The 15,132-nt window shown below is 43.5% G+C and overlaps 2 protein-coding genes across 14 annotated transcripts in view; one reads left to right on the forward strand and one right to left on the reverse strand.

Annotated features, from left to right (window-relative positions):
* Gpr161 (G protein-coupled receptor 161) overlaps window positions 1–7,349 on the forward strand; it is a 47,150-nt gene extending 39,801 nt beyond the window's left edge. For all 7 annotated transcript variants that reach the window (XM_075988485.1, XM_075988486.1, XM_075988481.1 and 4 more), the window contains one exon: window positions 192–7,349. In XM_075988485.1, coding sequence (XP_075844600.1) covers window positions 192–457 — 266 coding nt within the window. In that variant the 3' untranslated portion in view covers window positions 458–7,349. The remainder of the gene's footprint in view (window positions 1–191) is intronic.
* A 602-nt stretch (window positions 7,350–7,951) lies between these two features.
* Dcaf6 (DDB1 and CUL4 associated factor 6) overlaps window positions 7,952–15,132 on the reverse strand; it is a 111,583-nt gene continuing 104,402 nt past the window's right edge. For all 7 annotated transcript variants that reach the window (XM_075988474.1, XM_075988477.1, XM_075988476.1 and 4 more), the window contains 3 exons: window positions 14,841–14,929; window positions 11,691–11,796; window positions 7,952–8,360 (listed from right to left, as the gene is read on the reverse strand). In XM_075988474.1, coding sequence (XP_075844589.1) covers window positions 8,296–8,360; window positions 11,691–11,796; window positions 14,841–14,929 — 260 coding nt within the window. In that variant the 3' untranslated portion in view covers window positions 7,952–8,295. The remainder of the gene's footprint in view (window positions 8,361–11,690; window positions 11,797–14,840; window positions 14,930–15,132) is intronic.

A 15,132-nucleotide genomic window follows, 5' to 3' on the forward strand; every position in this document is an offset into this window, starting at 1 on the left:
AAAATAACCCTGGCATTTCTCAGGGAGTAAATTGGGAAGTCCAGAATTTTACCCTGGGGAATCTGATGTCAATATCCATACATGTTATCTCCACTCCTCTCCCTGGGGCAGTGAGCCAGCAGAGGCCATATTCCTGGGTTAGTCATGGGTCCTGGCTCCTGGGCTAACCCCCTTTCTGTCTTCTCCCACAGAAGCTGCCAAGAACTCTGTTCTCCATGTGAAGGCTGAAGTCCACAAATCCTTGGACAGTTATGCAGCCAGCTTGGCTAAAGCCATTGAAGCCGAGGCCAAAATCAACTTATTTGGGGAGGAGGCTTTGCCAGGGGTCTTGTTCACAGCACGGACTGTCCCAGGGGCTAGCTTTGGGGGGCGTCGAGGCAGTAGGACTCTTTTGAATCAGAGGCTACAACTGCAGAGCATTGAGGAAGGGGACATCTTAGCTGCAGAACAGAGATGAAAGCCGCAGAGGGGGCTACTGGTACTGGTGCCTGTGCGAAGGCCCTGGAAGACGTCACCCCTCACAGAGGGCCAGACGCCGGGAAGGAAACATTGGGTGTGCAGCCAGGAGGACTGAAAGCCCTTCCTCAGTGTCTGCTGTGAAGACACGTGTGCTGCATCAGGGATCAGGGTCCCTGGGCTGGAATGAGGCTTCCAAAGCACGCTGGAAAGAAACGGAGATGTCGCTGCAGTTTTGGGAGGACTGGAGGCGATGGGTTTAAAGGGAAGCCCCCATGTGGATCTTGTCTTCACCAGTATCCTGCTGGTCTAACTGCTCATGGTCTCAGAGGTAGTCCCTACTCAGTGCGCCTCACGGCACACAAGACCATCTGCGGTTCTCTGTGGTTGATGCAGGCAGCATGGGGCCACATATACTAGACTAAATACAAACAGTCCAGAGAGACACCCAGGAGTAGAGCACCTTACACAGACACCCTATATCTTCCACCCTAAATAGGATTTGGTCTTTGGCGGCACCTGCTGCTGGCCTGTAGGAGCAGCCCACAGACCACCCAAGATGGGGCCACCCCACCCACCTCTTTGTTGGCAGATGTTTTAGTATTTGAAAAGAAGGGAGAAACCACTATAAAAGGCAAGGGTGAGTACCAGACATTTAATTCCCCAAATTAAAAACCCAGGCGATAGGACACACCACTAACACCCGAGCTGTGATGTCACGGACAGCAGGGAAGAATCTGGGGGGAAAATCTCTCACATAGGAGATGTGGGAGATGCTTGACGAACATGTTGGCCTCAATTCCCAGGAGCAATTGTGACTGTCACTGCATCTTTGGGGAGGGCACAAGGTAGAAGCCGGAGTTGAGTTCACAGCCTGGGTTCCTGGCCCAGCTTGGTCTTTGTCTGTGTATCATCTGGAACATCCTGTCCTGCACTGGGCCATTTGCAGACATGGGAGAGAGGAGGGAGGAGCTGGAACAAGTAATCTCCAAGATAATTTCCAGCTCCGATCTTTGATGTCTTCTCAATTTGTAATTTAAGAGATGGGAACAAACTGAACATGACCCGTGGTTGAACCAGCATTTGTAGACTTTTGAGGTTGTCCGCAATGAACACACACAGAGCTACATGCACACTCTGGCCTTGTATCTTTGCACCGATTGGCTGTTTAGGGCAGTCCTAAATGCTGACTACTGAGACACGGGTCTGAAGAGGGTGCCGCAGCTGAGGCCACAGTGGGGGAGGAGGTGGCATTCTGTAGCTTGGATCCCCAACCCTTTCTCCTTGAGCTGGAACTTGAAGTTTGGGCTTTGAGCACTTGCTGTGGTCATCGGGAAGACAGCCTTCCCTGCTTCTCTTAAGTCTGGGTGCTGAGATGAGCTAAGATCAGGGATCTATCTCCATTTTACAAAACAAAGGAAGAGAACCCAAGACCTTTCTGTATCTGTCAACAGGCAAACACTCTAGAGTGAATTACTTTTCAAGTGTTTTCCGTGGGCTGCCTGGCTCGTGGTGTGACAGTATGTTTTTCCTATTGTTCCTGGTCTGCAGCCCCCAAAGACATTTCATGAGGCTTGGCGTTTGCCTTTGTGTGGATGATTTTGTCAACACTACCTACTCCAGGACAGCTGTGCAGGGGATTGGCAGGATCTGGGGTGGAGAAGCAGGGAGTAGAGGACAGGCATTGCTCTCGCTCCTGGCAGCATTTCTGTGCTCTTTCTATGCTGTTCTCTTGTTTTAGTACTTGTCCGGTGTCTGGGGAGACCACATCCCTAATTAATCAGTATACATAGAAGCAGAAGATGGCAGAGGCCTTGCCCTCTAGGTATGGGTTGCCGGTTAGTACAATAGATTGCCTTAAGACTCAAAGGGTGGAGAGCTCTTTCTTGACTGCCCTGGGCCAGGGTTTATGGGAAGGATGCTGAGGCTTCTGAGTCCTACTGGCGGACCCCCGATTCACTGGCATACAAGAAGAGATCATCCAAACCAACCTAGAAAACGGAAGTTTTACTGTTTTTAACGGAAACCCATGCCTTTTAATGGAGCAAGGCCTACCCATCTCCCCAACACTGCAGGCTGTAAAGCACCTCACCAAGCTTGGGGCAGTAACATCAGTGTTTACCACTTCAGAGAGGAGGGGCTGCTTCTGTGGGTGCAGAGCATCAGGTCGTCATGGCAGAACTGTGGCTCCAGAGGGTCTGAGTATTCTAACTGGGATCTTAGGGCTGGGCCAGTCGAGCAGGCAACCATTTCCATTGAGTCTAGGATGTGTAGGAGTCAGAGCTACGGTTTCGCATATTCAGGGGTTCTGATTTGCCCAACTGAGCGAGAGAGAAGCGAGCTGGGGCGAGAGGGAGAGGTGGTTCCACACATTCTCTTCCGTCCTCTGTGGAGGCCACCTGCCTTTGTGTAGAAGTCCACCATCCCAACCAAATGCAGCCGTGTTAGCTGCAAACTTCTGTGCAGTGGCAGGCCTTTCCCAGGGGACTCATGGGTATGGGCAGGTGGGGCATTTGGCTACTTGTTTACTTAAATACCTCAGTCCTGATTCTGACAGGATCACTGTAAGGCCATGGCCCATCTCTGCTGCTGCGTTACGAAGACTTTCCCCTTGACTTGGTGCCTGTGCTGTGTTCCAGATGCCAGCTATGGGGCCTATTGCATCCGAGGAGGCAAAACCACAGCTCAGCATCCGGTTTTTCCCCTGATCAGATACCCCAAACTGGAGTTCAAAATCTTAGACACTAGATGGCAGCAGCATGGCGGTGGCGAGCAAAAAATAAACCTGCAGCCTTGCTCCTCTGAGCCCTGCCTCCACTACAAATCCCTGACCTTGACAATTGTTGAAGGGGCTGTGGGGCTGCATTCCGCCACCCAGCTCCCGCCACAGGCTAGCTTATGCCCCAAAATAACAACACACAAGTTGTATTCTTTTAAACACTGCTTGGGCCATTAGCTCTAGCCCTTACTGGCTAATTCTCGCACCTGGACTAGCCCATTTCTAATAACGTTGTAGCACCCCAAGGTGGAATTACTGGGAAGATTCTTGCCTACGTCCATCTTGGGTCGGAGCTTAATCGCATCTGCCTCAGAGAGCAGAGCTATCGAGTCTGCCCAGGAGACGGGGAGCATGGCCTCTGAGCTCACTTCCTCTTCCTCCCAGCATTCTGTTCTGTTTACTCCTCCCACCTATGTTTTAACCTATGAGGGCCAAGCAGTTTCTTTATTATAATTAACCAATGACCTTTCTCCATCAGACAATAGATCCTTATGTGTGACCCCTGTTGGGGCTCACAGGAACTTCCTGCACAGAGCTGTGTGATCTTAAACAAACCACTACTCTGGGGACAGGCAGGGCGGAGGACAGTAAAGACAGTGGCCCATTGGTGCTAATGTTCTTAGAGTCTCATTTGTGTAACTGATTTCATCTTTCAGCCAAGAATAAAACCATCACCACCAAGACAACCCAGTATCTGTAATAAAGCACTGCTGTAGATTGGGTCTAGAAAAGAGCAGGAAACGAATGCAGATACGGAGAGAGCATACAAGTCTGTTGAGATAGAACTATTACGAGTGCTATTCCAAGAGGAGTATGTGCCCCTTAGATGTGCAGATTAGAGAGACCTTTCTCAGTGGACCCTAAGATGACCTCATGAAACATGTTCGGCCTGTTTTTGTCTGTTTCCGTGTCTGGAAGGAACAGTGAGGATGCTGTGGCTAAACAGGAGGAGGCATGTGTGTGCCTCACTGAAGGCACCTAAGAGCCTGTTTTATGCTAGGCACTAATTGAAAACCTCAAACGCTCCATCTTTTTTTTTTTTTTTTTTTGCTTCGGGCAGTTGGGACACAATAGGGATGGTGCCAGTGTGGTGTGGCATGGCTATGAGTTAAGACCTCATGTTGCCACTTTCTTGCTAGGTGCTTGGGGCATATTACTCAATATTCCAGCATCTGTAAAGTGAAGTTTTGCAACCTGTCTGTATAGAGGGATACAGACTCCAAGGATGCGTAAGGTGCTTGGCAGACTACAGAAAGGCTCCCAGTATATCCACAACAGCATGTAAGTGCAGGCAGACCTGAGCCACCGGTCTTGCTGTTTGGGGTAACTGATGGGGTAGAATCCTTCCTGTTTTACAGGGATCTTTAATACATGAGAACCTTCAAAAGAGATGTTATCCAGTTCAGGATAATTACCTGTGTTGAGGGTTGCTGCCCTGGGGGAATTACTTGCTATTTGTATAAAAGGACTTGATGAGGGTGAAGGAGTGATGGCGGAGGGAAGGCTATAATAGAGAGGAGGCTGAAAAGGCTGGGTAGGAACAAAAATGAGCTTTTCTAGTTAAGCCTTCCTGCCACATTAATGACCTGCTCACATGAAAAAGAAATATTTCTTCAGTACCCCAAATTAAAGATGATATATAGAATCTATGTCAACTCAACTTTGACCTTCCCTATACCCAGAAAGGCTTTCCTTCACCTCACCCCAATGCCTTCAGGTGCTGAGGACCACTCAGTCCAGCAGTGACAGTGTCTGGCTCCCAGCTCCCAGAGCTCTTATCTTCCAAGACTGATGAAAGAGGCAGAGGAGGTATAGGTGTCCATGCCACTCCCTGGAATGTACAGAACCTGAGGAAGCCTGAGGACCACAAGAACATGGATGTGACCAGCCATAAATGACTACAAGGAGGGACAGGAGATACTGTTCTTGTGGGTTGGGGACAGAGGAGATGAGAATTCAGGAAGGCCATAGGAATGCTGTGTCTCAAAATGAGGTAAAGCAGAGGCACAGCCAAATCCCTAGGTCTTGGTCATGAGGCTGAGAAGGAACAAGCCTTTGTAGCCCAAGGAGAAGGAGGCACAGGCGGGTTAAAAATCATCCTTAGCAGAGTAGGTCAGCTGGCTTTCTTAGACAGGGAGGAAGAACCAAGGTGTTTCAGTGATGTAAAACATGGCCTTGAAGGCCCAAGGCCAGGTGATCCTCTGTTGAAAGACTTCAAAGCACATACACCAGTCTGCACAAGGTTACCACAAGCACAACTTTGGTCAGTGTAATTTTGGCACACAATCTACCACTGTTTGAAATGCCAGAGATCACAGATGAGCCAGCTCCTCCCAGAGGAAAGGACAGTCTCAGGGGACTTGGGTGACAAGACCATGCCAAGTGTGCCAGAAAGCCTTCGTGCCTGGAAATGGATGTCTATGGGATAGCCATGCTCAAGGAGAGTCCTGTGTGCTGTTCTGATGATGTATACCTGGAAGAAGTGGTTAAAAACCAAACTTCAGAAATATAAACCTAAGCTAACCCTGAAATACATTTAACTTGAAGTTTTGGATGATGTTCTTGAAGATAAAATTGTCTAGGGTTATTATATATAAATCAGTATTTATGGCTAAGTAAAAGTGTATTTAGACAAGTTTTGTTTACCTGATTAAATGTTTCTCGAATGTGTGAATTGTCAGTTTGCACTTGAATTTGTGGTCTATGGACATTTTTGGGTGCCTGTCCTTCCCCCACTCCCCACAGCCCTATTCCTATCTCAACTCTCCATGGGCTAAAAGGACTGAGCAGCAAGAGGGAACTTACTGCAGAATTAGGAGTGAGGATCCCCATATTAAAGTCACTTGGATAGATCCATTAATACATTTTAATTCCCCAAGGTGATTAAACTCAATGAGTATTGGGTTGCATAACTGTTGCTTACCATATTCAAGACCTCTAAACCTGATTTTTCTTTCTTAGTGTAGTCCTGGCTGGCCTGAAACTCAGAGATCATCCTGCTTCTGCCTCCCAAGTACTAGGATTAAAGCCACTACTACCAGCTTTTAAGCCTGTTTAATGAACTAGTATTTTTCATCTATCTATCTATCTATCTATCTATCTATCTATCTATCTATCTATCCATCCATCCATCCATCCATCCATCCACCCACCCACCCACCCACCCACCTACCTATTCAGTCTTCCTTTACACAAGATTCATCGTTTCCTCTTCCCTCACCTGTTCAGACTGACACCAGCTTTTATTTGGAATGTGTATGTGAACCCTGGGGCCAGTCTCCTAACTTTCTGCCTCTCCTCCACTGACTCTTGGAAGTGGCTGGGACTTAATTCTGTCTTTGCTATACCCTTAACTGCTTGTCTAATTGGCCTGTTCCTTGTCTAGTTGATCTGTTCCTAAGAATGAACACCAGTTGTTTACATAATTGCTTTGCTGGTATTGATAGAACAGCTTCAAGTTCACAGGAAAATGAAGAGAACACACACAGATGCTGTACCCCCACGGCATACTGCGCCACTGTAGACACCTGCCATCTGCTTTTGTTCTAACCTTTTCCTACCAGCTACCCTTTGACCAGCACTCTGTCCTCCAGCAAATCCATGCTATTGGTTTTATGTAGCATTTACTTTCTTCCATGGCAAAGCTAACTATTTTCTGGCAGCAGCAGGTATTCTCTTGGGGAGAAGGTCTGTTTCCTACAGAGATGGCTCTATGCTGCTATACCTTTGAGCATGCTCATGGCCCAGCTAGAGACAGGTTATGTCTTATTTTCAGTATCTGGTTCAGTCGGTTCTTCTGGCAGGATATTTAGGTTGCTGAATGTGACAGGAACAGTTAAGCTACTTGCTGATTAATTAAAAGTGAACTGCTTTCAACAAAAGCAGCTGGTATAGCAAATACCGACAGAGGGCCCCATGCTGGAGATGCCTATGGCAGGCCATAAAAGATCTGTGCTGGCTCTGGCCTTCCATCTGTCAGGCAGCTGTGCAGGGTCTGAAAGCCACTACCAGATGTGGGCCGGGGGGCTTTTGCTTTTGAAGTAGTCCTTTTGTCTCACTAAACAACAAATACACCACTCTGCAGGCCAAAGTATTTTTATCTATCCTATCTGACAGGTCTACTTTCTGGAAGAGGCTTTTAATATGAGCTTCCAAGGATGCTTGTGTAGATGACGATTAGAAAGAATATAAATACACAATTTTTGTAAATGGATTAGAGAGATGTGTATATGTAATCAGATGGATGGAAATACAAGTAGACAGGAGACGGAAAAGGTCATATCTATGGAACAGATCAGGGCAAATACTAAGATACACGCAGGCCTGGGCATGGAGTGGATGTGGATGCTACAGTCAGCTAACTGTGGTGAAGTCAGGAACATGGACAGAGAAGTGGACCAGAATTACAGCACCTTCAGCTTGTGTTAGTGCGAACCATCCCTAAGGCTCAGTGACGATTCAGATGAGGTACCACAAATTGTGAGACAGTAGTGCAAGGCGAAGAAAAGGGCCTTGCGAAGAGAAATGGGATCTGATCACACACACAGAGGTCAAGACAGAAAAGGTTTCTAAATGCAGAGAACAGAACAAGTCCTCTTTTGTTAGATAAATGACTGGAAAATATGGGTCAGAGTAGCAAAGAATTAAATAAAAAGTCAAATTTAGGATCTTAAAACAACCAACTTCTTTAATTAGAAAGCAACAAACATGCAAATGGCAAGTGTAGAAATTTATTTGAACCAACGTTTTCACAACAATGAAAATGACTTTTCAACACTGATCCAAGCTCCCAATCTGAGGGTTAGGGAAGTATTGCACTTTGCATTTTCTAGCACTCCATACACGGCAAAAGTTTCAAAAACATTTTGCTTGTTTTATTTTACACACTCTCCCAACTCATGCACACACTCATTCCAAACCAATGTTTGGTTATCCCAAAAAATGGGGAAGAACTCCAAAAAACCATAGCCTTAAATTGCACTAAAGTTCTGTAAAGAAAAAAAAATATAATAAATGTCGTATACAAATTTCAGAACATCTAAGTGCTTGCACAGAGTCCTTTATTCTTCATCCTCATTTTCATTCTCCTGACCCGAACCTTCAGATCTGTCACCCTCCAAACGGTCTGGAAAACACAGACATGAGAATCACTCAAGCTCAAAATCTTTTTAGTATCTGTTATAAATAACCACCAGAGTCTTTGTTTAAAACCATGAAAAATGTTTACCATTTAAAAAATATGTAAAAATATACTCACTAGTATATACAGATGAAAGGTGTTTTTTTTTTTTGTTTGTTTGTTTTGAGACAGGGTCTTATGTCTCACCATGCAGCCTTGGCTCTCTTGGAATTGGCTATATAGACCAGCTTGGCCTCTAACTCAAGAGATCCACCTGCCTGCCGTGCCTCTCTAGGGCTAGAACTAAAGGCACACACCATTAAAACCTGTCTACATAAAAGTTTTAAGTTGTGTGTCTGTCTGCATGTGTGTGCACGCACACACTCATGGCTATGTGTGCATGAGTGCAGGTGCCTATGGAGGCCAGAGGCATTGGATACCACTGGAGCTGTACAGTCAGCTGTGTGCTGCCTAATGTGAGCCCTCTGGTTGAGCAGTATGTGCTCTTAACTGATCCATCTCTCCAGCCCCAATATAAGTTTTTAATTTTGTCTTAAGAGGTAAATGAAGAGTGAGGGTATAAATCATATATACAATATCATGTAATTCTAAAACATACAAGATCTTGATATATTACATTTTCTTGCAGTGGTTTTCCAACACGGTTCCTTGGAGGCTAAGTTTTAATAATGGAGTCAGGTGCTGTCAAGGGAACCTGGAAAGGAGGGTGTGGGAGAGAAAAGAGTGGAGACCACACAGGTGTGTCCACCCTCTGGCACTGTGATAGAATATCATCCACAAAGTTCATGCTCCAGCAGAGCAATCAAGTTGCAGAAACAAAACAAAATCTCCTTGCAAAAAAAACCAACCCCCCCCCACCAAAACGAAAAACAACTCATATACTGTTTTCAGTAAGTTTATGACTTTGCATTGGGCTGCATTCACAGCTGTCCTGGGACACGTAGCCTGTGGGAGGTCTGTGTAATTCTGTTTATAAGATTTCTTAAAGTTCAGCATCTTCTATGTTCTAGAAATTGTGCTAATCCTAGATTACAATGATGACTAAAATAAATGCAGTTTCTTCCCTCAAGGCAGAGCATTATCTGGGCCCAATATTCAAGTGCACATACGCACACACACGTGCACACACGCGCGCGCGCGCGCACACACACACACACACACACAGTTATAAACTTGGTGAGCCATTTCAGCATGCTCTCTTGGCCTTATGTCATCTGCACTTGCTATTCCTTTGCTTATGATATTTTGCACAATTCATTAGTAATCACGAGTCTGCGCAGTACAATTATAATCATTTTTGTGAAACTGTTCCAACTTCTTCATGAAAGTCCTTTGTGAGCCTCTCCGTGATGACCCCAGTTATACTACTTGAGAACCTGTCTTCCCAGACTAGACCTTTTTAAGCTTCGGGGTAGCAAGAGTTCTGTTTACTTTCTATCCTCAGGGCTTATGATAGGATGTTCAATGAAGGTATTTAATATCCTTGTTTTGTTTCTGCCATGCTGGGGATTGAACCTAGAGTTTCACAAACAGCACCATACCAAAGAGCTCTACCATAGAGAAATGAATGTAAATTTTATGAAGATAAGCTGTATCACATCATGGTGTAAGAAGAAGGCAATGGCAGAAGAAGAAGGCATCCTTACCACAGTAAGAATGGTGTTTAGGACATTCATGGCAGACACAATTCTCCAAGTAATGAGGAAAATGTTAAGGTCAGATTAAGTAAATAGCCCACAATAGAAGGACGCCAAACACCAGATGGAAGGGGACAGTATTACAAAAACTGAGGAGAAACGATGTTTGGTGTGTCTATCATCGAGGACTTGCATGTCAGAGTACTGACATGAATACATGGCTGTCCATGAAATCCTAAGTCACGAGGAAGGTAGTTTCGGATTCAGGCTTTAACATTCATCAGGTGGATGGCCTGGGCAGGTTAGGGTTAATGTCTGAGGGACTGGAGAGGTCGTTGAGGTTAAGAGCACTGGCTGCTTTTGCAGAAGATGCAGGTTTAGTTGCCGGCACCACATAGTTAGTGGTTCACAACCACCTGTAACTCCAGTTCTAGACTCTCCAGCACCTCCTTATGAGCTCCCCAGGCACCAGGCATGCATATAGAGAACATGTACATGCAGGCAAAATACCCATACTATAAGGTAAAATAAATCTAAAGTAAAATCTTTTAATTAAAAACAAAAGGGGGTTAGTATCTGCTGGCTTTGGTGATGTATGCCTTTAATATCAGTACTCAGGAGGCAAAGGCAGGTGTATTTTTGTGAATTTGGAGCTAGCCTGGTCTATATAGCAAACTGCAGGGCAATTAGGCCTACACAGAGAGACTGTCTCAAAAAAGTTAATATTTGATATACAGAATAGGTATTCTACAAATGATGCATAATACCTAACATGAATGCATTTATGAAATCACTGAGATGTGATAAACATTCCTGCCTGATAAAAATGTTGTCATAGTACACACTTGATAATAATTCTACTGTTATGAATACAGATTATGCAATTTACTCTTGAATATCGGTTGTAACATATGTAGCTTTTGGATTTGTGTCATTGAACCACAGTTTATCATCTAAAGTATTGAAGGGTTACTGAGATGGCTCAGTTCCCAGCACCCACACAGCAGCTCTCGGGTCAAGACCACAGTCTGTAACTGCAGTTCCAGAGGATCGAACACCCTCTTCTGGCACTGCACACACACGGTACATAAATGTACATGCAGGTAAAACCCATACACACAGAATAAAGTTAAATAAATCTTTAAAAAGTTATTGAAAAATACAGTAATATATTTTTCTCTCTTACCATGTTATATTTGTTTTTATTTGGGGCATTACTGATTTTGAGTAAATCTATATTAAAGTATATTTAGCATAACTTTGTATTTTTGTTGTTTTGTTAGCTGAGGCAGGATCTCGTATCTTTTAGGCTAGCCTTGAACTTACTGTGTAGCCTCAGGTGACTTTGGACAACTGTTCCTCCTCCCTCTATTTGTGTTTAGATCACCATCCAGCAGTACAGTGTGTCTGGAGGTTTATGGTACAATTTTGTATTATGAGAAGATCAGCTAATAAAGAGCTCTCAAGCGACTCTGTTTTCATTTTACCATTTTCCAATAAACTTAGTTTATAAGGAAATAATTCATTGGGCTAAGGCAAGGGTTCACAGAAAAAAATCCTGGTTCTGAAGTTGTTGCTTTCATTTTTGGATCTTAAGAAAGTCACGGAAACTTCTGTAAAGTAGGGCTGACTGTTTTCAGTGCAATAATGATGTTAGTGATAGAGTAGAAGCTCTTACCAGCTCGGATATGATTCAGCGACGCCAACATTCTCAACATGAAAGAGGCTGGGACGGTAATGGTGTTTCTAGTCTCTTCCAGCATGAGTTCATTCCGAGTTATAACCTACAGCAGGTGAGACAACTATGTCAGAGTTCACACAGTAACAGCATCCTGGCCTTCAAGATTATGAAACAGTTTTCAAAATCACCAAGTCTTAGGAGGAATATTTCATTCTTTTTTATGTATAATGTCTACATTTCCACCTTAAAGCTATTCAATGTCAAACAATTACTTTAACTTGAGCTTAAAGGAAGATCAGAGATTAGCATGACTTTAAAGATTTATATTTATTGTAAAAAATTATGGGTTTCATGATAACTTTAGTTAATTCAAGCATTGTCTTGTACTTTGGCCATATTTAGTCCTTTCTGCACTCTCCTGGCCCCTGTCCCAGGCAAAGCAGCAAACTACAAAACCCAAAATACAGAACCAGTAGCTTTCCTATTTCCCTATAACACATGTGCTGAGAAAGAAACAAGAACATCCCCGTTCCAACAGCATCAAAATCCATAAACACACCAGATACCCATGAACAAACCTACTCAGGAAGATGAAGACTTTCACAGTATGTAAAACAACTTAAACTGGAGAGAGAGCCTGTTCGTCAAATGTGCTGGGAAAACTGAAAATCCCCAAGTAGAATGAGATTACAACCACATCTCTAATTCTGTCCAAAATTCAATTCAAAATGGATCATTAATGTAGGATTTGAAACTTTTAGTGTTAGGGAAGAACACTTCAAGATATAAACACAGAAAGGGACTTAATAAAAAGAACTCTAATAGCTTAAGAAATTATTCCAAGACTGGACACATAGGATTTCATCAAATTAAAAGGCTTCTTCCCATTAACACAGTGAAAAGACAAGCCTACAGAATGGGAGTAAAATCTATGTAAACTGTGCATCTGACAGAGAGCAGAAAATTCAATATTAAAAACCAGTCATCCAACCAGTGGAGAAAATACTTGGACAGGAAGTTCTCAAATGAAATACAAGTGACCAATAAACAGAAAGAAAATGTTCAATACCCTCAGCCAGCAGGGCAATGCACTACAGCAGGAAGATCTCTGCAAGTTTGAGGTCAGCCTGGGTCACAGAGCCATTCTGAGGCCAGCTGAGGTTCCCCAATCAAAACAATAAAAAAAAATTAGGCCAGGCGGTGGTGGCGCACACCTTTAATCCCAGCATTCTGGAGGCAGAGGCAGGCGGATCTCTGTGAGTTCGAGGCCAGCCTGGTCTACAAGAGCTAGTTCTAGGGCAGGCTCCAGAGCTACAGAGAAACCCTGGCTCTAAAAACAAAACAAAAACAACAACAACAAAAAACCCTGCACACTGAGATATCATCTCACCACAGGAAAACAAATGACAATGAATGCTGGAGAGGAAGTGTGAGAAAAGAGTCAGGGTGTACTGCTGGAGGCAATATAAACTGGTACAGCTCCTATCAGAATCAGTGTGATGCTTCGTCCAAAAGACTACAATAGGACTACTATATGATTTACCATATCAGCCCTGTGTTTATACGCAAAGGAGTCTAAGATACTCGTGCACACATGTGTACCACTGCAGCACTCATAAATCCAAACCAGAACCAGCCTAGACATCCACGGATAAAGAAAATGTATCTAGGGTTAAGTCATCAGAAAGAAGGGTTAGATTATGTCCTCTGCAGAAAAATGGGTAGAAAAGAGATTACCGTGCTCAGTGGAATAGACAAGACTCAGAAAGATGAACACAGTATGTTTGTCTCTGCTATGAAGAGTAAAGTAACATGGCATGAAAACAGAAGTGAAGCGGGAGCAGGGAGGAAGAAAAGAGCGGCAGAGGCAAGAAAGGGGAACAGGACAGTACAGGTAAAATACCTTGTGTGTTTTCATATGCAGAACTTCACACACACACACCCCTCTCTCACTGAGACCCATCATTTTGTATGCTAGTTAAAAACTTAATGAAAATGAGTAAAACCAAGGAACTAAGGGAATCTTAAAACGTAATGAATTATCTGATCACTTGTTGCTCTACCTTTTGACACTTGTGGGAGTGAGGGTGGGGTTGAGAGGGGCAGTCATAATTCCCTCTGTGAAAAACCCAAAATTAAAAAAAAGTGAAATGTCTACAATTATGAATTATGGAGGGTCGCATATAGTAAGGTTATCCCTTCTCCACCCCCCGGTTTATTAGGACAGTCTTGAAGTGTGATTGTTTGACAGAAAGAACTCTTCAGCTTCCTGGGTGGTAGAAGGTGAATTACAGACTACACAATCAATTTGTTTGCAAACAAAACACTCTTAAAAGACAAACTTTTTCTTCTTCTTTTCTCGAGACAGGGTTTCTCTGTGTATCAGCCCTAGCTGTCCTGGAACTCACTCTATAGACCAGGCTGGCCTTGAACCCACAGAGATCCACCTGCCTCTCCCTCAGGAGATCAAAGGTGTGCACCACTGCCCAGCAGTATACACCCTTTTAATGCTTTCTGTTATACATAATAGGTATGACAATCAAACTTATTTTTCTTTAAAATATATTCCTAATCTGTTATTAAAGTCAATATTATAATTAGTAAGATAACAATCTAGTTTTTACATTTACTATATAGATATGTTTTTATTTCATATTTCTTTCTTTCTTTCTTTCTTTCTTTTTTTTTTTTTGGTTTTTCGAGACAGGGTTTCTCTGTAACTTTGGATCCTGTCCTGGAATTAGCTCTTAAAGACCAGGCTGGCCTCGAACTCACAGAGATCCGCCTGCCTCTGCCTCCCAAGTGCTGGGATTAAAGGCATGTGCCACCGCCGCCTGGCTCATTTTTCTTTTTCAAAAGATTTGACCTCCTTTCTTTTTAAAGATTTGGCCTCTTCTCGCTCCCCTTCTTTTCCTAATACATGGTCTCATTTTATAGCTGTGGCTGGCCTAGAACTTGCTATAAAGACCACCAGACTGACCTTGAACTTTGACATCCATCTGCCTACGCATCATGAATGCTGAGATTAAAATTTTAACTTCTTTAACTGAATGACTTTGTTTTATGTTAGCAACTAATAACAAACTAGTTTTCTCTTAAGATAGCATTATAGAAAAAATTAAAATAGAAATATAGTAAAAGTCTTACTTCATCAGCAAGTTTTCGATTAAAAATCCTTGACTCTTCTAGTGGCGACCAGATCTTTATATCATAGTCTATACCAGATGAGGCTAGAACTAGAAAGAAAATTTATACCTTTATCATAAATTCAAGATATAAATATTAAGCATAGCTGCAAAATTAACAAAATTTGGCTAGAATGAAAACTAGTATACATATTTTTGAAGTATTTTGTTTGTTTATTTGTCTTTTGAGACAGGGTCTCTCTACATAGCCCTGGCTGTCCTGGCACTCACTATGTAGACCATGTTTGCCTAGA

Source organism: Microtus pennsylvanicus, chromosome 10, assembly GCF_037038515.1.
Source record: "Microtus pennsylvanicus isolate mMicPen1 chromosome 10, mMicPen1.hap1, whole genome shotgun sequence".
NCBI lineage: Eukaryota > Metazoa > Chordata > Mammalia > Rodentia > Cricetidae > Microtus > Microtus pennsylvanicus.